The sequence below is a fragment of the Natator depressus genome, chromosome 1 (assembly GCF_965152275.1).
Source record: "Natator depressus isolate rNatDep1 chromosome 1, rNatDep2.hap1, whole genome shotgun sequence".
Taxonomy (NCBI): domain Eukaryota; kingdom Metazoa; phylum Chordata; order Testudines; family Cheloniidae; genus Natator; species Natator depressus.
In genome coordinates, this window is record NC_134234.1 from 8,793,132 (window position 1) to 8,818,939 (window position 25,808).

General features: G+C 51.8%; 1 protein-coding gene across 4 annotated transcripts in view; it reads right to left on the reverse strand.

Annotated features, from left to right (window-relative positions):
• The window catches only part of NUMA1 (nuclear mitotic apparatus protein 1), a 54,098-nt gene that overhangs the window by 10,072 nt on the left and 18,218 nt on the right, over positions 1–25,808 (reverse strand). For 3 of the 4 annotated variants that reach the window (XM_074954337.1, XM_074954320.1, XM_074954328.1), the window contains exons 3-16: positions 23,857–23,942; positions 19,638–19,717; positions 18,691–18,773; positions 18,109–18,189; positions 17,379–17,463; positions 16,102–16,231; positions 14,808–14,965; positions 13,036–13,153; positions 11,929–12,046; positions 9,240–9,380; positions 8,088–8,210; positions 3,670–7,293; positions 2,749–2,790; positions 218–286 (exon numbers count right to left, since the gene is read on the reverse strand). In XM_074954337.1, coding sequence (XP_074810438.1) covers positions 218–286; positions 2,749–2,790; positions 3,670–7,293; positions 8,088–8,210; positions 9,240–9,380; positions 11,929–12,046; positions 13,036–13,153; positions 14,808–14,965; positions 16,102–16,231; positions 17,379–17,463; positions 18,109–18,189; positions 18,691–18,773; positions 19,638–19,717; positions 23,857–23,942 — 4,938 coding nt within the window. The remainder of the gene's footprint in view (positions 1–217; positions 287–2,748; positions 2,791–3,669; positions 7,294–8,087; positions 8,211–9,239; positions 9,381–11,928; positions 12,047–13,035; positions 13,154–14,807; positions 14,966–16,101; positions 16,232–17,378; positions 17,464–18,108; positions 18,190–18,690; positions 18,774–19,637; positions 19,718–23,856; positions 23,943–25,808) is intronic. The other variant, XM_074954345.1, reaches the window with a different exon arrangement.

A 25,808-nucleotide genomic window follows, 5' to 3' on the forward strand; every position in this document is an offset into this window, starting at 1 on the left:
ACCGGTCCCCTGTACTCCTCTAGTCAGCTAGACGGCACATTGCAGGCGTTTTACTAGAGCAGACTGTGGTCAGCCCCTCTCTATTATACACAAGCTCAGTGCAGCCCTTGGGGATCCCAGCAAGCCCCCCCAATGTGGCCTGGAGTCAGGCAGGTTGGTCCCCAAGATTAAACACTGCCCTGGCCATGCAGTCCTCCTCCCGCCTATGCCACGTTACCTTCAGTTTCTCCTGCTGGGATCGGGTGGCTTTTTCGTTCTGGGCCAGCTTTTTATTCAGCTCCTCCACCTAGCAGGGAACAGGAGAGTGGTTACACCAGCCGCTTGGAGCCTTCCCTCTAAAGGCAGCACCATCCCTTCAGATGTCCAGGATTCCCCTCCTTGCCACAATGCGCCAATGCACTTCCCGCAAGCCCATGGACTGTAGTGCCTCTGGACAGCTGAGCCTTAATGCCCATCGGGAAAGCAGGTGCCAACGCACCTAGCAACGGAAACCCTCATTGCGTGAGCTTTGAGACCACCTGAGGTCCTGCTAGATCTTGAAAGAGGAGGAAAGCAGAGGGTGTGGCTAGTGCTATCACCTCTATTCCTTAGTCCCGACCTCCCTGATCGCCTGTCACAGAACAGCTCCAGGGATTAACCAGCGTTCCGAGACATGGTCAGCACTGGCCATGGTGTGGACATATTCCTTCAACAAATCCCCCCTGGAGGAATGTTTCAGGGGCATTGCTTTAGTCCCAGACCCCAAGTCCTGTACAGATGCGCATTCCCACCCTTTCCCCAGCAGAGGTAGTATAGCCACCCTCAGAACCCAGCACAGACACTCCTCGCAGCCCAGCCAAAGCAACCCCCAGCGCAGGCCTCCACAACCCCAACACTGGTTAGTGGCTTCTCCAAGCAGACAGCTCACACCTGGCTTCGGTTAGTCTTTCATGGAAAAAAGGGTTTGCTTTATGCAGGCAGGAGAGCAGCTACTTAAGCCAAGACAATTAGGGGTCTGAGGAAACCCATGTAAGGAACGAAAGCATTAGATGTAAGGAAAAAAAAACAGGTGATGACCCCCCCGAGCGCCCCCTGCGGCTCCAAGCTCCAGCACTTGTCTCCATTGCCAACTGTTGGCTGTCCAAGCACCAACAGGAGGGGATGATGCAAGGCCATTTTAACCACCAGAACAATTTACTAAAAGTCATGGTGGAGTCTCCATCACTGACCATTTTAAAATCAAGATCAACACTTGAATGTTTTTGTGAGAGATCGGCTCTACGAATTATTGTCTCTGGCCTGTGTTACACAGACTGGGTGATCACAGTGGTCCCTTCTGGCCTTGGAATCCAAGAGCTCTCCTCCTTGCATTTGTCCTGAACCCAAATCAATGGGGTTTTTTTGGGTGTCTTGTGGATTATCAGGGGAAATGAGCCACGTGGAGATGTTCTCCGAGGTGCTGGTATTGGAGGAAAGCTGTATCTGGTTTGCACAGCACCGTGCTGAGAGATCCCAAGTCAAGAAGGGGCTGAAGAGGCTAAGACTTGGCATAAACATCAAGGTAACTTGCATGACCCCAACAGAGGGAGCCCAGCATCAGCAGCTGTTAACAGGGGAGGGTGCATGGCCCAGTAGCAAAGGGGGCCATAGCAGTCCAGAGGATATGGGCCAAGGATCCAGACCCAGCCCTGTCTCCCAGCAGCCAGAGACCCTCCTCTAGGAAACAAACGCCTAGGGGCCATGCAATCCCTTAGCATGCAACGTATAAGCACTCAAGCAAAGTATGCAGGGCTGGCGGTGCAATTCTACCCGGAAAAGTGACCAAGATGGCACTATGGGAGGGGCTTCATGTTTGTCTCCCCATGTTCTTTCCTACATGCCACGCTGCAACCCACCCCGGGGCGGGAGAGCCACGCTGCGATCTTTTCCTGCTCACACATCAGCACCAGGACTACATGCTCTGCAGGGTCACAGCCTGCCCCAAGTTACACCTCTGCCCTCGGGAGGCCTAAAGCTCAGTAACAGCTCTGGGGTGGTGCACACGGAGGTACGGACTCCAGCTCCCTCGCTCACATCGTGCTGACAGGTAGAGGTAACCGCAACGCTGACGCTGCACACAGAGCAGGAAAGGGCATTTGCAGTCACTTTTCAGTGCAAATCTGTGTTAAGGCCTCATGCGGGAGATGCTCTCAGAGCCCCACCTCCAGCCAGTGCCTGACTGAGCAGTTTGGATTCACTTGAAGTGTAGGATCCACGTCTCGGCCTCACTGCTTGGGAGAGCAGAAAGGGGTGGGAGCAACATGGAGCTGATGCCCAGCCTGCAGAAGGGGGCAGCCAGAGCAGGACACGGAGCGTCCCAGTACTCCTTAGAGGGTTGCTGGGGGTGGAGAACACCCACTCGGATGCCTGGCTGCTCGGTTCAGATCGCAGCGCAGCCCGTGGCTGTTACTGGGGCAGGGAAGGGAAGAGGAGGGAACGAAAGACAGGCTGACCTGTGCACAGTGCCGTTCCCTGCAGCGTTTTAGGCTGGGACATGGGTAGGTTTTGGTGAGAGATTTCATGGCCTGGGTCCTCCCCCCCAGGAGCGAACGTGCAGCTCAGGGGAAGGCAGTCCAGTGGAGCAAACCAGCGTTCGTGGCTCATTCTCCGGGAAGGCCCAGAGTCCCCACTGCAAACAGTTAACAGGAGACTGCAGCTGTGGCGGGAAGCGGCAGCAGCTAGAGTCATGCACTGTCACCGTTTAAGCAGCCAGCACTTCGCATGCGTTACCTGCTTAGCTTGTTCTTTCCGAAATACCTCTAGCTGCTCCACCTGTACAATGGGGCGAGCAACGAAGACACAAGTGAACACACCAGAAACAGACCACCTACGACAAAGACCATCCCGTCTGCTAAGACTCCACAAGGGGGATCTCAGGCAGGATTTACACTGCGCCCTTCTCCTTGGTGACTTGCTGCCATGGCAAAGGGGTGGTTGGCCCCTGGAGCTCAAGAGGGGTGCCGGTCTGTTCTCTCTCCAGATCCCAACCAGCCTGTGTCGTGCAGAAGGTCAGCCTAGCTCATCCCAGCAGCCCTGCTGGCCCTACGGATCAGATTGAGGGGATCAGCCTCTCTGCGATCTTAGTGACTGCTTTGCTGTGCCGATGGCCCTATCCCTCTGAAATCACGTCCATGTGCAACTGGTTCAGCAGGAACTTAGGCGCTTTGACCTATCGCACAGCTGAGCTGACCAGCTGCAGGGACAGATTAACTCTCGGGAGCAGAAATGCTGCTTTCCAGGCCAGCGTCACCAGCCAAGCTGGCCACGTAGTGGAATTAGCTGGCCAGGTCAACCACCTTTCAAAGGACTTGCCCAGCAGGCATCAGTGAGCTGTTCATGGGGGCCAGAAAGGCTTAGGGGCACCGTTTGCTGCAGGTCTGGAGAAACTTGCTTCCCTTCTCCACTCCCAACTGGCAGCCCTGACACCCTCACGTAGCACTTCGCTGGGGGGCGGGGGTACAATTGGCCTTTAACAGCAGACCCCAAAGCTCTCTGACAGAGTCCTACCCAGGGCAGTTTCACGTCCAAACCGCTGGAGTCCTAGTAGGCGAGTCAGGACTTTCCCTTCCCTTCTCAGTCACTAGCCTTCTCCCTTCCTGCTGTCGGCCCGGGCAAGCCCAAGCCAAGCAGAACGCGTAGCGGGTGCCCTACCTGAGCCGTCAGCTTCTGCCTCTCCTCCTGGAACTTTTGCCTCTCCTCGAGGACCCTGACTTTGGCGTTCTCGTACTTGTTGGTCATGGCCTCCAGCTTCTTAACTGCGTCTTCAGCCTCTCGTTGGCTCCCAGCCACCAGCTTCTCAGACTCCACCTTAAGGGCCTCCATCTCCTGGCTGTGCTTCTCCTTCACCTGGCTGAGCTCGGCATCAAACTTCTGCCGCCCTTGGCTGGATTGCTCACTGAGCACTTGGTTCTCCTCCATCAGCTGGGTGTTGGCCCGCTGGAGCACAGCGAGCCGCTCTGCGGAACTGGCATTCTCCCCCTGCAGCCTCTGCACAGCGCGGTCTTGTTCGGAGAGCCTCTCCTTGAGGGAGAGGAGCTCTGCCAGTTCCAGCTTGGCTCTGGCAAGCTCTGCCTCCAGAGCACTGGCTGCTTTCTGCCTCTGCTCCAGCTCCTTGCAGTGTTTGCTTTCCAGGGAGGACTGCTCAGCCTGCTGCTGCTGGTAGAGGCGTTTCACTGGCATCAGCTCCCCGACCAACGCTTGGGCATTCGTGAGCTCTAGCTGCAGAGAGGACAAGAGCTGTTCCTTCTGGAAGCATTTCTCCTGCCAGGCCTTCACCTCTTGGCGGAGCTCCTCCTGGCATTCACCTTGGGCGCTCAGTTCCCTCTTCAGGGCCTCTATGGACATCCTCTGCTTCTCTGTCTCCTCCTGGTAGGCCTGCACTTCGGCCTTCATCCGAGCGCATCTCTCTGCTGCTCGAGAAGCGGCAGTGGCCATCTCAGTCTGGAGCATCCGCAGCCTCTCCTCCAGCTTCTTGCTCTTCTCCGACTCCGCCATGATCAGGCGCTTCAGCTCCTTGCTCTCTCCCTCCTTCTCCAAGACCTGCAGGTGGAGAATGGACACTTCCTGCTCCAGGCTGCCAATCAGGCTGTTTTTCCTCTCCACTTCCTGACAGCACTGGGACATTTGTTCCTTCCAGCTGTCCTCCAACTTGCCCTTCTCTTGAACTGAAGAGCGCAGAGACGCCAGCTCCTTCTCTGCTGTAGCAATGGAGTCTTTACTCTGGGCCAGCTCTCTCCCCTTATCCAAGAGCTCTTTCTTCAGTGTCTCTATGGTGCCATCTTGCCCAGCCTGTACTGACCTAGAGGCTTCCAGGAGTTTCTCCAGCTCCAACACCTTCTGCTTGTGCTGCGTCACCTCTCCCCTCAGGGCCTCCAGCTGGGCTTCCTGATGCTCCGAAGTGGCTGCTTTAGTTTGAGCTGCTGCTTTCTCCAGGCTGGCAATGGTGTCTCGCTGCTCCCTGCACTTCTGCTCCAGTTTCTCCATTTCAGAGTGGAGCATCTCACTCTCCTTCAGCTTCTCCTGGTAGAGATCTTGGTTGGAGCTGGATTCCTGCTCCGTGTGTCGGATCTTCTCCTCCAAGCTTTTGAGAGACATCTCCTTGGAGTACACAATGGACTTGATGCTGTCAATCTCGGCTTCTCGGGTCCTGGCAACCTCCAGGAAGCCCTGCAGCTCATTTTCCATCTTGGCCGCCCGCTCCTTCAGTGCCTCCACAGAGGCAAGCTCCCCTTTCAACTTGACAACAGTCTTTTGAAGGTCTCTCAACTCCTCGTTACGAGACACGTTTTTCAGACGGAGCTCGTCCAGCTCCCCTTCCTTCTCCTCGATCAATTCCAGGGACCTGGCCAGCTCCTGCTGGTGAGCAGAACGCTCGGCCCTTTGCTCATTGATGGAGTTCTGCAGCTGGACTTCCAGCTCTGCCTTGCTGGCTTTCTCCGCTGCGAGGTCTGCCTTGGCTTGCTCCATCTCCCCTGTCAGATGCTTCATCTCCGTGTCTCGAAGAGCTAGCTCCTGTTTCTGCTTCTGCAGGGTTTCTTCCAGCCTGGCGTTCAGCAGTTTAACCTCACCAGACAGTTTCTCCGCTTCTAGTTCTCTCTCCTTCAGGACCAACGCTGCTCTGGAGAGATCAGACTCCGTAGCTGTTAGCTCCTCACGCTTCTGTTCTCCAAGACGCTTCACCGTAGCTTCAAGCTCTGTTGTCTTGAGCCTTTCATCGGACAACTCCTTGGTGACAACCTTGAGTGCCTCAGCTGCCTTCTGTGCATCCATCTCCAGCCGAGCTAGGCGCTGGGCTGCTTCCTGCTGGGACACTGCTGTCTTCTCCTGCAGAGAGGAGAGATCATCCCTGAGTTTTAGCTCCACGCTCTCCTTCTTCTTGACCTGGGCGAGGGCGTTGGAGAGGTCAGTCTGAAGCAGTGCCAGCTTCTCTTCTTGCTCTGTGGTCAGGCACTTCATCTGCGCCACCAGCTCCGCCACTTTGCCCTGCTCCACCTGGAGCTGCTGGCAGGCCTGTTTGTGGTCTCCACTCAGAGCTTTTATTGTCTCTTCCAGCCTCTCACGCTCTCCTTCACCCCCTTTAGCGGCCGAAGACATTTCTGCCAGCTGACATTGCAGCCTCTCTGTCTTTGCCCTGTATTCATCTCCCAGCTGCTGCACCTGCAGCTTGAGCGCTTGTCTCTGAGCTTGCTCCTCGCCCACCTCCTGCATAGCCTGATCTCGGTGCTCTGCCAGCTTCTGCATTTGGGACTCCAGCTCAGTTATCCTTTTAAGATTCCCTTCAAGGGTCTCTGAAGCTCTCCTCTTCTCATCCTCCAAGATCCCCTCTGTATTCCGGACGGACTCTTCCATGGACAGAAGCCGCTCTTGGAGCTGGGCGTTTTCCTTGGCCAGCCTCTCCTTGTCTGAGAATTTCTGCTGGCCTTCTTGCAGCTTGTTCTCCAGTTCTCGGAGCTGGGCTCTCAGTGACTCAGCAGCTGCTGCTTGGGCCTCGCCCTGCGAGCACTGGGCAGTGAGTTCAAGGACTCTGGCATCCAGCTCTTGGACCCTCTGGCTCAATTCAATTTTTTCCCTCTGTATCTCTATGGCAGAGGCCTGGCTAGCATCTCTGGCTTTCTCCAAAGCTTGCAGCTGAGCGGTCAGGGCTGCCAGCTCCGCTTCCTGTTCCTGCTGGAATTCTTGTAGCTGCCGCAGGGCAGACTCCTTTTCCTGCATGGCCTTCGCATGCTCTTCTCTCAAAGATGCCAGGTGTCTGGCTTTCCCTTTGCTTGTAGCTTCCATCTGCTGGGTGAACTGCACCAGCTTCTCCTCGCTGTGCTTGAGGGTGTCACTGAGCTGGTCCACTTGCACGCTCAGTCCTTGGATGGTCTCTCTGGAGGATTGCTCTTGCTTCTGGAGATCTTCGGCCAGCTGTCCCTTCTGAATCCTCTCCTCCTCCACCTGCTGGTGAAGAGTCACCAGCTCCTGGTCCCTCTGGAGGAGGAAGCTGTTTAGCTTAGCAATCTCTGTGGTGAGTGTGTTTACCTGGGCGGACAGGCGCTCCTCCTGCACTCTGGAGTCCTGTTCCAGCTTCTCTTTAGCCAGGTGGAGCTCAGAGACTGAGCTCTGGAGGTTGGCGATGAGGCCCGTGAGCTGAAGTTTCTCCTCTTCAAAGCAGCTCCGTTCGGACTGAAGATCTGCCTCACGGTGGCCCTTCTCCTCTTCCAGCTGCAGGATTGTGGCTTGGAGCTCTATCCCTTTAGCAGAGAGGCTGGCCACTTCCTGCTTTAAGTCTTCAAGCTGATGAGAGAAAGGAAACACTCATCAGTGGTATTCCACAACCATTCAGGAGATCTAGACACTTCTGCCCCACAGAGACCTGCTAGCTCTTCCTCCCCACCAGCAGCACCATATTCCTGGCGAACCCAATGCTCGTTAACTCGACCTGGCTCCTGTGTGTTTTTAGTTCTCCCACCATTGCCATGCTCCAGAGCAAAAGCTGCCTTTCCTAAGCTGAGACCTCCCCCAGCACTGCCACTATAGGGTAACAGGAGACCACCACAGCCAGCAAGCACATCAGGGGCCACCCTCTGAAATACGTACTATGCAGAAAGGGATCGTGCTTGGGAATCTCTCACCCTCAGAATGCCCATTACCATGCCAGGCAGCAGGAGAGAACTGTAGCTTAGCCATCTTTATCCTCTATCCTTAGCCATCTGTATCCTCCCTCCATAACCAGGAGTGCCTCACTCTTCTACCACTCCCCCTGCCCAGCCGGGAGAAAGATGTCCCTGCCAGTGCTGCTTGGTAAGTCAGAAGAGCTATCAGTTGCTTCTGAGCTGGGAAATGGAGAATCACTCTCAAAGGGACTGGGGCTCTCCTCGGCATGCAAGCGTTCAGCTCTTTAGTTTCTTGCTGCTATGCTAGCAGGCTGGCTGCAGACAGTCTTTAAACAAGGGGCTGGTTATGAATCACACAGATTTAGGCGGGGCGTCCTGTGCTCTGCTTTCCTCAATAGATCAAGGTATTTTTCTGAAGTCCTCTGCACTTGCTGCCACTGTAGCTCCTCCTTTGACTTGAGCAAGAAGCCATACCTTCAGGATGTCCCCCATAACCTCTCCTTTCTCCTGCGTGGCATTCTCCCCCAGCTTTGTCAGCTGGTCTTCCAGCAGAGAGATCTTCCCCTGCAGAATCTCCATCTTCTCTTCCAAGCATTTCTGGGGAACAAGACACAAGAGTGAGGAAGGTAGCAAAAGTGGGAGGGGAACAAACAATCATAGAAATGTAGGGCTGGAAGGGATTCTCTAATCCTTGAAGTCTTTAAACCATGATTTGAGGACTTTAATAGCTCAGACATAGGTGAGAGGTTTTTTGTAGAAATGGTGGGTGAAATTCTGTGGCCTGCGTTGTGCAGGAGCTCAGATTACATGATCATAATGGTCCCTTCTGACCTAAATATCTATGAATCTATAAGGTCATATAGTCTACCCCCGTGTCCAGAGGCAGGACCAAGTAAACCTGGACCATCCCTGACAGGTGTTTGTCTAACCTGGTCTTACAAACCTCCAGTTTTGGAGATTCCACAACCTCCCTTGGAAGCCTATTGCAGAGCTCACCTCCCCTGAGAGTTAAGAAGATTTTTTCTAAGCTGTAACCTAACTCTCCCTTGCTGCAAACCAAGCCTTGTCCTATCTTCAGTGGACATTCAGTGGACATGCAGAACAATTGATCACTGTCCTCTTTATAAAAGCCCTTAATATACCAAGACTTAACAGGTCCCCCCTCAGTTTAGTTCTCAAGTCCAGGTTTTTTTAACCTTTCCTAATAGGTCAGGTTTTCTCAAGTCTCTGATCATTTCTGGTGCTTCTTTGGTCTCCTGGTCTCCACCTCCAGCAGCTAAAGTCTCACCCTAACTGATAAAGGCCCAAGGCTCCTCTTCCCACTGCTGGGATTCCAGAGCCCCACCCCCCCTCCACGCTCTGCACTGCTGACATCTTTTCTCAGGAGGATAGAACGGACTCTTAGCTAACGCTACGCACAACCCGCGTGTTGGTATTACTGCTGATCCACCCAAAGCACTCCTCCCTCAGAGACAGACAAGCTGCCTCCACACTACTCCTTAGCCCAGAGGGCACAAGCTTGGTAACCAAGTTCAGAGTGCTGGATCCCTATCACCCACCCCAGTAGGACTCGTGATGTAGAGGAGTTGCCTGGTTCTGTCGGGCATAATGCACAACATTCCCTACCTTCTCGTGGAGGGCGGTGTGGAGCTCAGTCTCCAGGCGGGCTTGTTTCTCCCCCGACTCCATCAGCGCCGCGTTGTGTTCCTCGGAGAGCTCGTTCAAAGCTTCTTGAAGCTGCATCAAGTGGCTGGCGAACTCCCGCAGCTGTACCAAAATGAAAGATGCCCAAACACCGCCTGGTTATCAAGTGCACGCAGAGCGGGCTGTTCAGCTCAGCCTTCCTTTACACAAGAGCCTTGTGCTCAGCAGCACACACGAGATTATTTTCCATAGTCTTTATGCCCTCTGTCACTGTTGTATCCAGCAGCCTTGCACACGTTCGTTTCTTCTCTCAATCCCACTGGGCGGGAGATTGTAGTAGTAGGATTTTATGTTTGTATTTTGTATAATTTAGAATGAAAAATAAAAAATGAGATGATAATGTAACATGTATTAAATGTATCGATGTATGATTTGCCCATATTCTGTCAGCCACCCTTTTTGAATAGCAGAAAGGAATGGCCTAATATGCCATTGGTAGAGATGCAGCAGCCAGAATTTCTGTGTGTCTGGACCAATTTCAAGGCCGTAACAGACCTTTGAGAGTCACCGTTTTGTTGTAGGGTTAGCATTTTAAAACAAGTAAAAGAATGCCATGATTGTTTTCTTTTGCATTGCAACTTGATGTTCCTGTTCAAAATGTTGTGTAAATTAATTCTGTTTTGTGTGTGAATAAGAAATGTGTGTGTTAAAAAATAAGTGTGAAGGCCATTGCGGAGCCAGATGGTCTAGGAAGGAACGGGAGACAGATGCAAGGGCACCAGGAGGCTGCAACACGCCCCTATTGAAATGTCAGAGGAGGGCAGATTGAGGACTCTGAAAATGAGACAGGCACCTATCAATGGGGACAAGATAGCTGTGATCAAAATGAGCCTGGGGTAACTCCCTGAGGAACTTAATAAAAGAACAAGAATGAGGACAATTTAAGAAAACAAGCACTTGTCAAACAACAATTGATGGACAGCATGACGGTGCAGAACTCATGGATCCCAAGGAAGGAAAATCACTATAGAAACAGGGTGCCTTGCCATGAAACTTTGGGTTCATCCTGCCAAGACTTCCCCGGAGCATCGTGTTGTGATCAACGGAACCCGGCTCCTCCCTACCCGGGATCAACCTTGCTGGCCACTAGATTGATCTGGACTGGTAACTATAACATCGACTGGCGGGACAATGCATGTGTGTGGTGTGATTGAATGCATATGCTAATCGTATCTTCACTAAATGTGGCATATTGCCTTTTCCCTTGAAAAAGATCCCATGTGCTTCTTATAAGCGTAACATTTTTGGTGGAGAATTGCAAAAGGGGGAAGACATGCGCTGTGATTGTTGAACATACTGCTAAATATTGCTAAAAGGTATACCACACATATAAAGTGATCAACCATACCCCCGGTCGCAGAAGTGCCAGGCAATAGGGGGAGGATTAGAGTCCTCATTCCGACCCGTCTGTCAGGGACAACTATACAAATAAGATATATACAAACTGTCTAGGTATATACACCCCCCCGTCATAGAGGTGCCGGGCCATAAGGGGGAGAATTAGAGTCCTCACTCCTACCCGTCTGTCGGGGAAAAAATTATATAGGTGAACATACCCTCAGTCGTAGCAGGATCAAGCCCAAAAGGTAGAGGCTTAGCATTTCCTCCTCCTGCTCTGTCAGGCAGAGTTTTTAGTGTGTACTGACTTTTGTGTTTTGTAAGTCCCAGCATGAGCGTGGGCACACAAAAAAAAGTTAAAGGTAAAAGAAATTCATAAAGAAATACGTTTAGGTGAAAGGAGTCCCCTAAAAACAAAGCTCAAAAAGAGCAGAAAAAATTGACATTCATACAGGAAATGACTCCTTTTAAGACAAATTTTGCAAAAGTTTGGGCACAGCCCATGGAACGAACAAGCATTAGCTGATGTCCATACAATATCTGGTTTGGAAGATAGATTGGCAAAATATCTGTTGGTCTACAGGCCATCCACCCCAATAAAGAGAGACTCGGCTGCAATCTGGCTATCGTGGGAAGCATGCAATAAGGCATTCCTTCACTTGGCTAGCTGCCAGGAGAACACATGATAAACTCAGTGTATCTGAACAAAAAACACTGGCCACTGGGGTCCAAAGCCAGTTAGACATTCTCAAAAATACCCTAAAATAAGTTAAAATAAAAGAAAGGAAATTATCTAAACAAACAAAAGAAACCAAGCATAACAAGATCAGTATTAGCCACAGTTTACAGACCGGGAATGGAGGTGCAGGGTAGTTTAAATCACTCAGGAAGCGGGTGGCAGAGTTGGTAACTCTTGAATCCCAGTCCAGCGCTTTACCATCATCAGCTGGCCCACGTTCTTCCCCAAAAGCATCATTACTGAGGGGTCAGCTGAATGCAACCTATGCTGCCAACCCTTCCTTACTAACAGGAACGTTTTATAAAAAGAACCTGAATGGCAAAGCATCCAGTACCAGCAGATTCAAATGAAGTATGGCAAATTTACTCTCAAACAGACACCACTGTCAGGGCAAGGTCAGGCCAAAACAGAGGCCGGGTATAAAACTAGCCATTATAAATGCAGCTACAGTACAGGTGCAATGCGCGCTGCTACCCCATGCTCTGACTGCAATGGTTTGTACCATTACTGCGGGGAAGAAGGGGTGCCCCGTACCTTGAATGAGAGGTCCCCATTCTCCTCAGAGAGCTGGCTGATTTTTCGGTCCATCTGGCCTTTTTCAGTCTTCAGGTCCTGACATTGCTTTAGGGCCTCGTGCAAACGCAGGATCAAGCTGTGGGAGAGAAGATGGCATTACACTGTCTGCCTAGCAGGAGAGAGACTTGAGAGAGGAGCTGGGAAGCTGCTCTCAAAGAGAGAATCATCATAATCCTCCTGAGGACGCTGATGGGGAAAACGAGGCACATCCCGTATTCTCGTGGCACCTCAATGTCACAATAAAAGGTCAGAGCCTGATTTAGTTCCTGTCTCCCAGCCCCACAGCCAGACTTTGACAGCCAAGTCTAGAATGGAGATGGGGCTAAGCAAAAGTCAATGTTCAGACCTCCATGAAACGTATCATGTCTACTCTGAAGGGGAAGCTTAGAGGCTGCTGCAGGATTCCTACTGGAAGATACCCCAGCAGGGATCACCCTTTCCAGGCTGAAGCAAGACAGATTCCTCAGCCTAAATGTACCATTGCAGAGTGAGCAGCATCTGCCAGGACTTCAGAGATAAGGCAGCATGCCATGGAGTTTGGGAACACAGTCACTAGCCTTGTCTTCCCCTCTCTGGTCACGCCGGACGGATGGTGCATGCCCCGCAAAGGGAGAAGGCGCTGTTCATGGAACTGAGTTTCACTCCCTAGAGACAGCACTGGGGTAAGTCAACACCAATTTACGCCCACTGAGGAGCTAATGCACAATCTTTTGAGGACCAGTTTTCTGGCAGGATAGGAAGACAACAGTAGTCTTGGGGTTTGGTGAGGACCCAGGTCCTCCCCACAGATTCAGCATGAGTCCGATTACAGCACATGTATGCGGGGCTGCTCATGAGCAGTCCAAGGAACAGACACACTAAAAATACACAGTGGCAGAGATCCACCTCCTCCCTGGTATCTGCCATAGCAGAGGATGCAGAGTAGGGTGTCTGGCGACGTTTTCTAATCACTCTTGGCTCATGCATTACATAAATGATAGGCAGCACCTATCTGAGGGACCCACAAGCCCTGGACACCAACCTAGCAGGAGCCCTAGTAGAAAGAAGCTACTTCGGAGGAGTTACCTTTCATTCTTTTCCTGCAGCTCTTCCAGCTGCTTTGGCTCCAGCTGATCAGCCGCTTGTCTCTCATTGAGAAGAGTTAGGCGGTCTATCCGTTGCTGCATCATGGTGATTTGAGTCTCTGGGGAAGAAGAAGAGAAGCAGCTGTTACTAGCCGGTTGGAAGCCTAAATGACAAGCACTGATCATACCAGGAGGAGACTCAGGACAGGGGTGCCCCGAGCATGGCCTGCAGCTGCTACTTGACTCCCATACCCAGGAGGAGTCGGATTACGTGCATGGCTGTGCTGGAGCAGCTTTTTGTTGCTGGTAACATAGCGAAGGGAACCATCGTCATACAGAGCCCACGCAGCCAACAGGGAAAGCTGCCAAGATGTTGAGCTCATTTCAAATACAGACGGTGCAGTGTCACCTATTTGCTCTGGTCAGAGCTTGGAAGGGGAGAACCCGCATGTGACCACTGGATCCCTTGGAACCAACTGGCAGAGGGTTTTTACAGGGATCCCCTGGGTCAGATATACGCATAACAGTGCACCAAAGGGTGGCATGTGAGGTCTCTATGGATAATATTTAAGGAGTTATAGATCTAGACTGAAAAGTATGTTCTTAAAATCCTGGCCACCAGGCAGGTGATAAACCTCAGACAGGTTTTTTTCAGGTAGGAGGCAACAGATGCTTATCTCTGTGTCTGGTCACATGCATACAGTATGTCTTATAACGGAGACCTGTTCGCATACTAAACCGGATACTGGTTGAAAGATTGCAAATCCTACAAGAAAAGAAACGATCAGCGAGTGTCATGCTGTTTGTGACAAAAAACAAAGGATTGTTAGGGTATATCAGGGAATACAAGGAGACACAGGATCCTCTACTGAGGAGGAAAATGGTTAGCGTGTTTGCTTCATAAAAAGGGAGTCACAGCCAGCCAGGCTGTACAACACTGCAAGGATTTGGGGATGAGCTATATTTGATTAATTATAAGGATATCTTGTTAATGAAGTCTAAGCTCTAGAATGCTTGTTATGATTTATTTTATACATAATCATTTGTTTCCAATACTTCTCCTTGCTACTGGCTTGAATCTCCGTGCTTTGTTAAAACAAATTTATACTCGATTTTGCTAGAAACCAAGTGCATTGTATTAAGTGGAGTGGTGATCAGAGGTGCACTTTGGAAGCAGCGAACCTGTAAATGCCTGAGTATATAGTGGAACAAGGGCTGGGGAAACGCTCAGAGGGCTCGAGGGTGCCTCTTGCTAACCTGCAAAGTGACAGCGGGGCCTGCAGCACCTGATAATGCTAGTGTTGCCTGTGGCCAGTGGAGTTGAAAAGCTTGACCCACAGCAGGCACAGACAGGCTTCCTCATGCGAAGGGCAGGTGGTAAGAGGCAGCAAGGCCTCGCAACGCTGAGTACCCTCGGGAAGCGTCACACCACGTCCTCTCCAATACGTGCCTGCTCCACGGGCCGTACTGACGGTCTGCATAGGCAGGTTCAATGGGCTCCTGACAAACAGCCAGCACCACTGAGGGCCTACTCCTGGAACAGACAGTGCAGCCACCATGTACAGAAAGGGACTGGGTAGCCCTCTAGGGCTCCCTTCCAACACTGGAGAGCAGAGATGCCCAAGGCTTGCAAGCCTTCAGCCTCCAAACAAGACAGATCCATGGCACCAACACCATGGGCTTGGCAGTACTTGCAGCCAGAAGAGGGTGCTCCAATATACACTGTCAGCCAGATCCCCCCCGATACCCCAGATTACGCTGATAGCTACTGACCCTTCTCTGTGATGAGTTTGCGGTTCTCGGTCAGTTCCAGCTCCAGCTCATCCCGGTTTTCCCTTTCGTCTGCCAGCTGCTTCTTCAGCCGTCTCAGCTGGAACTGCGGGGTCTGCATGATGTCGCCCATGGGGGAGGCAGGCGAGCCAGGAAGGAAGCTGTAAAGAAAGCACCAGCCATACAACACATGATACCACAGGCCAGAGAAGGAGGAGCAGTCCCTCACGCTTACTCCTTAGCACAGGGGTGGGCAAATTTTTTGGCCCGAGGGCCACTTCAGCTTTGCAAAACTGTTCAGAGGGCCAGGTAGGGAAGGCTGTGCCTCGCCAAACAGCCTGCCCCGCCCCACTTCCCGCCCCCCTCAGAACCTCCAACCCATCCAACACCCCCTCCCAGGACCCCCACCCCCTAACCAAGCCCCCCCCCGCTCCCTGTCCCCTGACCCCTATCCACACCCCCACCCCCGATAGCCCCCCCGGGACTTCCACACCTATCCCCTGTCCCCTAACTGCCCCCCCGCCCCTTATCTAACACCCCCAGCCCCTTACCATGCTGCTCAGAGCAGCAGGACTGGCAGCTCCGCCACCCAGCCATGCCGCATGCGCTGTGTGGCGGGCCAGAGCTCACTGGCAGCGCAGTGAGGTGAGGCTGCAGGGGAGGGGGGACAGCAGGGGAGGGGCCAGGGACTAGCCTCCCTAGCCAGGTGCTCATGGGCCTGGCCGGATGCGGCCTGCGGGCCGTAGTTTGCCCACCTCTGCCTTATCAGAATCTCAGACCTGTTATGGTAACAATGGCTATCACAGTGACCACTTAGTACCGTACACCAGTGTGAAAAGGACCACCCGTACTTCAATCCCACTCACTGAACGGGGCTCAGGCCTGGAGTGTGTGCAGAAATACCTTCCAGTCTAGGACAAGTCCCTTCCATATCCCTTTATACTGCAGTCAGAGTCACCAGGGTGAGAGAGAGATTTTAGCTTAGTTCTCGCTGGGCTGTCTCTGATCTTCGCTGCTCTCCCAGCCTTTCACAAGATGCTGCAGACTGGCCTTTGCCATGGGGACAGGCTGATCAGACTCTCAGAACTTGCTGCTTCAGGGGGATGTGCTCTGTTCACTGGCTATCGGGCTAAACGGACCAGTGGTTTGAGCTGATCTGGCAATGACTGTGTTCCGAGCCCACCTCTCAGGAAGGAGTTTTTAATCTGCTGAGCACCCTGCCCTAGCGCCCCAGGACGCCGTTAAAGCCGGGCTACCCCCGTGAAAGCCAGTCTCCCCAGGAAGGCGGAGAACGTACTTGTTCATGCTGGATGAGGAGGCGATCTTCTGCAGCTCCAGGAAGCGCACCTCTCGCTTGTGCTGGCGGGAGAACACGGGGGACTGCTCCTCGGAGCTCGTGCTGGAGATGCTGGAGGATGACAGCGGCACTGGGGAGAGCAAACGTGAGACCTTGAGTTGCCGGCTGTAGCGCCAGAGGGGATGGCTTTGAAGCATAAAGCCTCAGGTTTGAAATATCTACGTTTCTAGGAAACGCAGGTCAGCCCAACCCTTCATCTTTCCAAACAGGTTACTGTGGGGTTTCCAGATGAGGCCTTAAACCCCTCCTCCCCACGTGGTCTTGTCGCTCTACATGGGAATCCAAGAGGAAGGGGTTTGCCCTGCCTGCTTTGGTCAGGGCAAAACGTCCCCTTCCCCCACTGCTGTGCTGTGGGCATCCCGCCTAGCTACCTTCCCAGAGGTGGCTGCCTTTTAGACGCACTGTCTGTTGTGCTGTTTGCGAAATGGTTGGAATCCACCAGAACGCGAGGTGGCCGTGCAGACTAGTCTAGTCTTTTCAGAGCCGGTCAGAGACCCAGCGCTTCGCTGGGTCAGTGATTTCTATATTGCCTTTTATTGTGGCAGCCAGGAGCTCTGGTTTTGGAAATACAGACAGCGCCACTTCTCTGAAGATTTGGTAGCTGTGGCCTGCACTGCTGCAGCACAAGGAGAGACGCTCTCCCTGAGAGGAAAGGCCCCGTAAAAGCATTATGCATCAGTGCAAGACCCCGGGGAAGGAGAGGTCACTAAAACAGAGCGCAGACAGGGAGTCGTGACTATGCCCGGCAGACCCTGCCATCTCAGGGCTCCGTCCTGCTTCACGGGCTTGCATCAGAACCATTTGGGGAAGTCTGCACTGCAGCTACTTCACTCGAACTGCAGCAGCTCATCAGTTTCAGCACGTCAGGTTTTATCCTGCTAGAAAACATTTCCCGTACTGACTAGAAGCAACAGTATTGACACAGGGGGTTACATTCGGGGAGGAAGGTGCCAAAGGCTTGGGGCATTCAGGAACGGTTCTCACTGCTATCATCATCAAGGCCAATCACTTTCTATTAACCTTCAGACTTAGTGAGGCTCTGGAGATATGCCAGCGTGGTGTTGACATTACGTCCAATGACTACTGCCCCCTACCCAGGGCTTGGCTGCTTATTAAGGTTTCGTGCCAGCAATGCATGCTATTTTGTGTTACGTGACTCCATCCAAGCCAGCCTGAATGATTCATTGCTGTTAACCCTTTGTACACAAAGCACTCACCTTTCTTCTGCAGGAAGAGCTCCAGGTTCTCATTCAGGCTCTCTTCGTTGTCAAGCACAAACTTGAGGACGGTCGCCAGCTCAGCCTGAGACACAGACCCATCAGTGTTAGCAGATATGCTGTGGCTGCAGCCCCTTCCTCAAAAGGAGCAGCTGTTGCTTAGCGACTGTGCAAGCACTGGGAAGGCAGTTCAGTAGGATGCCAGCTCCCCATACCCCAATCTGTTGTGCTGGGAAGGGGAAGTATTGGGGAGCTGACACTGTGACCCAGAAGTTAAAGCCTGGTCAGATCTGAGGGGGTCTTTCTCCGTGCATTGAAACACAAAGTCCATCTCCAAGTCTATCCACCAACAGCAGGGGTTTGTGGATCCACTGGAAGGGGAGAAGAAGAAAGATTCCTCCCTTGAGTCCATCCATCTCAACACCTCAGTGAGGCAGGTCATTATTAGCCCCATTTTCCAGATGATGGAACCAAGGTGAAATGACTCACCCAAGGTCACACTGCAACTCAATGGCAGAGATAGGACTAGAACCCCAAGTCTTAGCCACAAGGCCATCTTTCTCAGCTTACATGGCAAGCCCAGATGGGAGGATGCTTCCCCCCTTTCACGCCCATTGCTTGGGCAGTGGCTGTGGGGAGAACCCAACCGGGAACCAGATAGTAGCAGAGGAAGGGAGACATCACGCAAAAGCCTACAGCGGGGGTCTGAATGCAGCTGGCGAGGTTCTACCTGGATTTTGTACTCAAACTCGTTCCAGTCCCTGGGGCTTTTGGTGCTCATGGAGGCGTGGTACAGGAGCAGCATGGTCACCTGCAAACAGACACTGCAGCGTCACGAAGGGGAAACAAGCCTCACAAATCACACGTTCAAATGCAGAGTCATTCCACTATCCCAGCAGTGCTGCCTTTACTAGGCTGCTGGGAGAGATGTGTCTGGAGATGCCAGAGATACTCACCCCTTTGCTCAGGGGCATCTGGCAGGATCCCCTGACCAAAGTTCTCAATCGCGCTAAGATTCATACCCCAAGCGCTCTTGAACAAGGGGCGGGTTGAGATGCCCTTCATAGAGTGGCTCTGGGAGGGGAAGGAAATGCTAAGCTGTTCCTCTCCAACCAGGAACTCCCCAGTGCACTGGAACCTCCACCTTGCGCTCTGTGCCTCTTGGAGTGCATACATTCTTCAGGGGGCTACTGGGTCCCCGTTAGGACTAAGTTTAGATAGGATGGTTGTGACACCGAAGGTCCCGTAAGACTTGCCATCCCCGGATAGGCCTGTCTTTACTGAGTGCTGGTGCAGGTGAAAAGACAGGTACCTTGGCCAGCTCCAGCTCCTCTCCCTCCAAGAGTTTTGGTATGGATACGGGGCTTTCCATGGTTGACTTGTGCTTGCAGTGCTCTGCAACGAGAATCCAGAGAGTTCTAGGCACACATCCTTGCACTGACCCCTGGGGGATGGACTAGACCAGACCTCGGGTCTCCTCCCTCATCTTCCGTTTCCAACGCCATTGTGGGCCAACCTCCCATCCCAACCCCTGCTCACCCACCATCAGAGTGAGGGGCAGTGTAAACAAGACACCACTGAGCTGAAACCCCGGGAAAAGGGAATCTCTGCCTTTGCTCCATAGGCAGTGTGAAACATGGCAGCAGGCTCACTGACAGAGCCAGGCCTCATATCTAGAGCAACGGTAACCCGGCCATCCCCTGCCAAAAATCCCTCTGCTTCATCCTTTAATTGGAGGAGTGGGTTGCAGGAAGCACACTAAAGTCCCCCGCACCACCTTTGGGATCCCTCTGTTCCCTTTAGTCTTCTACCACCAGCTCCCCGCAAACCATCAACTCTGAGCTCAGTCCCCACTTCCCCAGCGGAGATTCAGCTCAGCAGCTAGCCAGCACAGGGTTTCCAGCTGGGTTTGGCTGAGGCACAAGGAGGTCACTGACATGTCCCAAAGGGCCAGTTGGCATTAGAACACCAAACATTGGCACCTCGTGTTTGGCACTGGCCACTGGAGCACACCATCACCCTGGCCTCTGGAAGCCTGCCCAGCAGGATGCCTCTAGGGTGTGCATTTGCAGGTGCCCCCAAGAAGCACTGCTGCTTGATGCCATGGATTCAGGGTAGCACTGCTTACATCCAAAGGGCCTAGGCCACATGGATGACTCTGACCTATTCTACCTATAAGAACCTGGAATTAGGCCACAAGCACAGGGGTAGAATGTGCAGGGGAGGTGGTGAGCTCAGACACAGCTGCGAGATTCTTACTCTGTAGAAAGCTCTGGATGAACTCGATCCTCTCCAGCAAGGGCTGCTGCAGAACAGACTGTCCCTCTTCAGAGCCATGGCTGAAAGAGTGCACACGGGTTACTTTAATATTCAGGGCTCAAGTGAGGCAGATGCTGCTTATACGGGGTGTGTTGCTTTATTACAGACAGGCTGGCTGCTATGCAATAGACCACAAGCCTAGCCTGTTTCCTGTGCCAGCTCAAGTAACAAGCCTAGCCAAGATTGGAGACTCCCCACAAGGATTGGGGCAGTGCACCCAAATCATGCAGGTTACAGACCCTGACAATGGCTGGAGCCCTTTACCACCTACAACCTCCATGAAACACACATGCTTCTCAACCGCCACCCCAGATTCCAACTAGGTCCAACTGGTAAACACAGATCCGCCCCTCCCTGTTTGTGCAGGAACTTGTCATTAACTGTAATTTTGTTTATTTCCTTATTCGTGAACCAGCCAGACAGCACAGCTCCGGGAATTAATGTTACTGCTGCTGACTAGCCAGCAGAGGGAGCTCTCAAATATATATTTCTTCACTAAATTAATGAGGTAGTGGATTTACCCCTCAGCTCTTTCTAACCTGGTGGGAAGCAGCTTGCCGTTTAGCGCCATTTGGACGCAGCTCCACAATAGGATCTAGTTTGGAAAGTGCCTCTTGCTCCCTGGAAAACTTTTCAAGTGTCCCTACTTGGGGTACACAGCTCTGCTAGAGCTAGTGGCTCAGAGCTTTTCACATGGGTCTGACCGTTCTGGTGCTTTAAAGGAGGTTTATGTTAAGAACCCAAACATGAACAGATTATGGGCCAAATTCTGACATGGAAATGCATCTGCATACACCAGGAGGAGTCAGCAGAGATGCACTCTTACACCAAGTCTGAGTTCAGTCTTAGACAGTTGCATTTTAAGTTGCACCAAATTTTAATGGGGAATTGGGAGTTAACTGCCAAGGCCCAGTTCAAGATGCCACGTTTCCCCTACAAGAGCATTAGCTCCTGCTCGAATTGCTCACATGCGTGCAACCCTTGCTAGTGTTGGGTTTGTCTGACATCCTCTGCCCTTGCAGGGGAAACCCGAGGTCCTTGAACTCAGGGGCTTGGCCGATAGGGAAGAAGAATGTTGGACGCTGATATTGTGTTTGAAATTTTGTAATTTGTAATCAGCACTTTGGGATTTTCAAACGAGTCTCCTCATACTTCAGTGAGTTCACCTGCACATTAGCAGGTCCCACAACACCTTCCCTTTATGATCCCCTACGACCAGGCCCAGTCAGTACATACAGCCCATGATCCTTGCGCTGCTTTGTTAAGATGAGTTAGAAAGCAGATGAAGGAGATTAACCAGGGCTGACTAAATATACCCCCTGCAGGACACAATCAGATCCCAGCTCCAGAGTGGGCTCTCCTTATGCAGTGAGAGATAATTATAGATCACACGCTTCCACAAAGACTCTTGAAGGAAGGATTTGAAATGCAGTGCAATGTTTGAATGTGAATGAGTCTCACTACACACTCTCCTACCAGGGACTCCTTTCTAGTTCAATAATGACATAGAACTCAATCCTGGAGCACGCTCAGTTCTACTATTCCAGCTTCCATTAGGTTTGACACAATCACTCCAACTCGCAGCCAATGAACATTGCTCCCAGAAGAGCTACTCCTACAAACCCATTCCCCAAAGTAACACCACTTCCTCCCCCACAGGCCTCTGCACCCCTCACTTATGGAAATGAATAGAGCCCTTTGCGATAGGGGGGATTTACCAATCCAGCACAGATACACAGAAGCAAGCCTGACATTCCCAGGGGGCAGCAAGGCAGGCACTGGGAGGAGAACGGCCTCACCACTGCCAGGGCTTCCCCAAGTTACTCCCTTCCACGTAGCATTGACACGGGAGCTCCCAGCCTTGGAATGGTGCAGCTCAGAATAAGGAGTGTCTATGGGACGTGGCTCCTATTTACTGCACAGAGCTGCTCTGTGCTATTCCAGCCTCACCCGTGTCCATTTCACCAAGTAGAATGAGTTTAGCAGCTTTCACACACTTCGGAGGCCTTTCTCTGCAGCCACATTAGGACAGCAGCAGCCACCAGCTAAGAAGTAAAAGGCTGATCCTCACAGTCCATCACAACTGCATCAAAACAATGTAAATCTCGGGCTGTTAAGGCGGCGATCCTGTCCTAATACTACCCACCAACACCAGATAAAGAAACAGATCTTCAACTGTCTGGCAAGGAATCACTTATCGACAGTTGTGGTTGTGAAATGTGTACTTTGTTTTCCCTATATGGTCCCTATTTCTCTATTGTTTATCTGTCTGGTTCTTTGGTTGTTTGTCTGTTGCATAGCTAATTTTCCACGATTGGGTAAAGAATTGTTTCACAGAATTTTAGGATTGGTCAAAGAATTACATTGTAGTTCTTGAGTCCTGCTTAGCTATGCCTTAACCAATCATTTTAAACCTCAAGTTTCACTATCTAAACTGGGGTCCAGAAGGAAGCTCTTTGGAACCTAACTCCAGGACACGGCCCAAGATCAGAGCTGCCAGACCTCAACACCCTGCTAACCATATCATACAGAAGCTGGAGGAGCCCTGGACAATCTGATCCTGACTGGCCACCAGGAAAAGTTGGTCTGCCTTGTTGGGAGTGGTGAGCACTGTACGCTTCGTGTGTGTATTCTGTTTTGGTAACCGTTAATAAATAGAGGTTAAGAATATTACTGGGTAAAGCTCTTTCACTGGCAAAAGGCCCTGCAAACCTGTAGAAGATTAGGTCCTGAGCCCTAGGAACCGGGTAAAGGTGCGTGGCTTTTGCTCGGAGCCCTAGCAACTGGGAAAGGGTGGGGGTGCCAAAATTAACAGGCTTACGCCTTGAGCGCATGGAAGGGTAAAGGTGGAGTGCCCTTGTGGGAAACACACTCCCATTAGCCCTTCAGAGCCAACAGCTACAGGAGGGTGAACTGGACTCTACTATGGATGGTGCATCATTAGAGGAGCTACCAGAGTTCCAACTGCAGGACCAAATTCTATCCTTGGTTACACCTGTGCAGCCCTGATGAAGGCAACTACGCTGCACAGGTGTCACTTAAGGTTCTGCCGGCCAAATCCTGCCTAAACTACGGATCACAGTGTCTGAGAAAGAAAGGAAGGAAAGAAAAGAATCCTGCTGGATTCCAGGGGAACCTGCGGGGCTGCCAGTTAGAAAAGCCACCTTTTACTCCGTTTGCTGTGTTGGTGGAGCTGTGTCGGTCACAGGATATTAGAGAGACAAGGTGGGGAGACCAACATCTGTTGGCGAGAGAGAAAAAGCTATTGAGCTTATACAGAGCTCTTCTTCAGGTCTGGGAAAGGCACTCAGAGTGTCATGGCTAAATACAAGGTGGAACAGATTGTTAAGCATAAAGAGTTAACACATGTTGCAAGAGACCATTCCAGGTGAAGTGAACAGTTAACTCCTCTGCAGTCTAGGACAAAGGGCGGGGATTAGTGAATTACGGATTGTTGTAATGAGACATAAATCCAGTGCCTTTATTGAGTCCATGATGTTTAGTGTCTAGCAAAGTTCGGAATTTAAGCTCCCAGGCTCGTCTGCTGAAGGTGTTGTGCAGGTCTCCCTTGAGGGAGGGCTAAGAAGTCAAACATGGAGTGATCATTCTGTGAAAAGCGTACACCAAGAGGATTGATGCCGAACTATTGGAAGCCCAGTCAGCACTGAGGGCCCCCACCCCTCCCACCCCCATGTCATTCTGCTTCCCAGGGCAGAGCTGCATTTTCACAGGGTTTGTTAGCATGGCGACAGACTCCATTTTAGAAGGGACTGGATTTGTAATAATCTAAGGAACCAAGGTGCAGGCAATTCAAACTCTCCTACTGTGGGGGAGGTGCTTCAATGCTGGGGCAGCTGGAATTGCAACCAGGAAAAACTACTGTGAATGAAAAGCAAACAGGCAGCAGAGCGAGGGACTTGAGAGCACATTGCACAAAGGAATGAGGGTAACAGCCACACCTTTCCCATCAGACCTTCAGGGGACTTTTCCTAATGCTCCCCAGCTGATAAGCAGGCTCAGGACCCATTGCCCTTTCCCACGGCAGACAGGCTTAGTGCTCAGATATTATGGTGATGGGTGGCAGCCTAAAACCCTCTAATTCTTGGTTAGAGACCAGCATGGCAGTTTGAAGGGAAACTCCATAGTTGCTTCCACTCACACTTTGTCGATGATCTTGAGGAAGACACAGCAGTCCTGGAGCTGTGACAGAGCACTCAGGGGACTGTTGACCTTCAGGCTGTTCACCTGGGGACAGGACAGGACAGTCAAAAACTAGGAACCCACTAGCAAGCACATATCACCCAGCTCTGCTAGTGACTGACTGGGTGACCTTGGCCTTGAAAGCTTAGATCCTACCGCAGGAGCTGGTCCAGTTCAAGCCCTGAATCTACCCCCCAACCACCATCGTGGACTGTATGCCCAGTACGACTCCTGCACCCTATGACAAGATAGTCACACAGCCAAAGACAAGACATTAGCATGGGCCTCATTCATAATGCATTTCCCCAGAGATGCTCAGAGGCAGCATAAAGTTTGCCAAGGACACTCTGCCTCATTTACAACTAGACTGACCGGATAGGGTAGCGTCAGTAAAAAACTCCCTTCTGGCCTCCAGCTGTGCTTTAGCCACTAGACTCATGGCCCCTGCACTGGTTTCAGGGCAAGTTTCCAAGGCGGGACTGACTGGGCACAGCGTTCCCCGTTACAGTTACTTCTCACTTAACGCTGTCCCAGTTAACGTTGTTTCGTTGCCATGTTGCTGATCAATGAGGAAACATGCTCGTTTAAAGTTGTGCAGTGCTCCCTTCTAACGTCGTCGTTTGGCAGCCGCCTGCTTTGTCCACTGCTTGCAGAAAGAGCACCCTGTTGGAGCGAGCTGGTGGGGGTTTAGAACCAGGGTGAGTCGGCAGCCCCCCGATCCGCTCCCCTAAGTTCCCTTGCAGCAGCTGCCCAGCAGGCTACCAATTGCCAGCAGTTCAGCTGTCCCTCCCCCACTGCCCTGTGCTGCTCCTGCCCTCTGCCTTGGAACTGCTCCCGGGATCCTCCTGCTTGCTGTGCAGGGAGAGGTGGGGGGGAGAAAGAAGGGTGCTAATGTCAGGATGTCCCCCTGCCCCCCGCTCCTTTACCCCATCTCCACAAAGCGGCAGGGACGGACACAACAGGGCTCAGGACAGAGGGAGCTTGCTGGCAGCAGCTGCTGTCTCAACTTGCTTATCTACTTAAAAAGGTAGTGTACTCAGAGTGGGGCCAGCGTACTTAAAGGGGCAATGCGCACCTCTCTCTCACACACACACACACACACACACACGTTGTGTGTGTCTGTCTCTCTCTGCCATGCTGTCTCCCCTCCCTCTATTCCTGCTGCGTTGTAGAGTGAGAGGCTACATTAACAACGTGTTCACCCCTGAGGGCTCAGCCGAGGGCTAGTTCGTCATTTAGCAGCAAGGCATTCCCTGGGAAATATCCCACCCTCTGACTTCACCACCTCAACCAAGCTTCCCCATCATTGCTGTGTACAGTATTAAATTGTTTCTGGCAAAAAAAATTTCCTTGGAACCTAATCCCCTCTATTTACATTAATTCTTATGGGGAAACTGGATTCGCTTAAAGTAGCATTTTTCAGGAACAGAATTACAATGTTAAGCGAAAAGAACAGGAGTACTTGTGGCACCTTAGAGACTAACCAATTTATCTGAGCATAAGCTTTCGTTTAGTCTCTAAGGTGCCACAAGTACTCCTTTTCTTTTTGCGAATACAAACTAACACGGCTGTTACTCTGAAACCTAATGTTAAGCGAGTAGTTACTGTACTCATCAACAGGAATTGTGAGCAAATGTCCCATCACCTACCGCCCGGTAAAATCTGTAGAACTCAGAGCCTTACACAGAGCAGGTCAGAAGGTTACAACACAAACCAGTGCCCACCCAACTGCATTCACTCTAATGGTTGATCCCTGCTCAGTGCTGCAGAAGAGGTTCCCCATCCCACGGCTCCCTACCCACATCCCCATGCATAAGTGCATGCTCAAAGAAGCAGGAGCAATTAAGAAGGCCTTGCACCAAGTGGAGAAGAGCCTATCCACTCATATGACATGGCAGGCAGGCAAAAGTA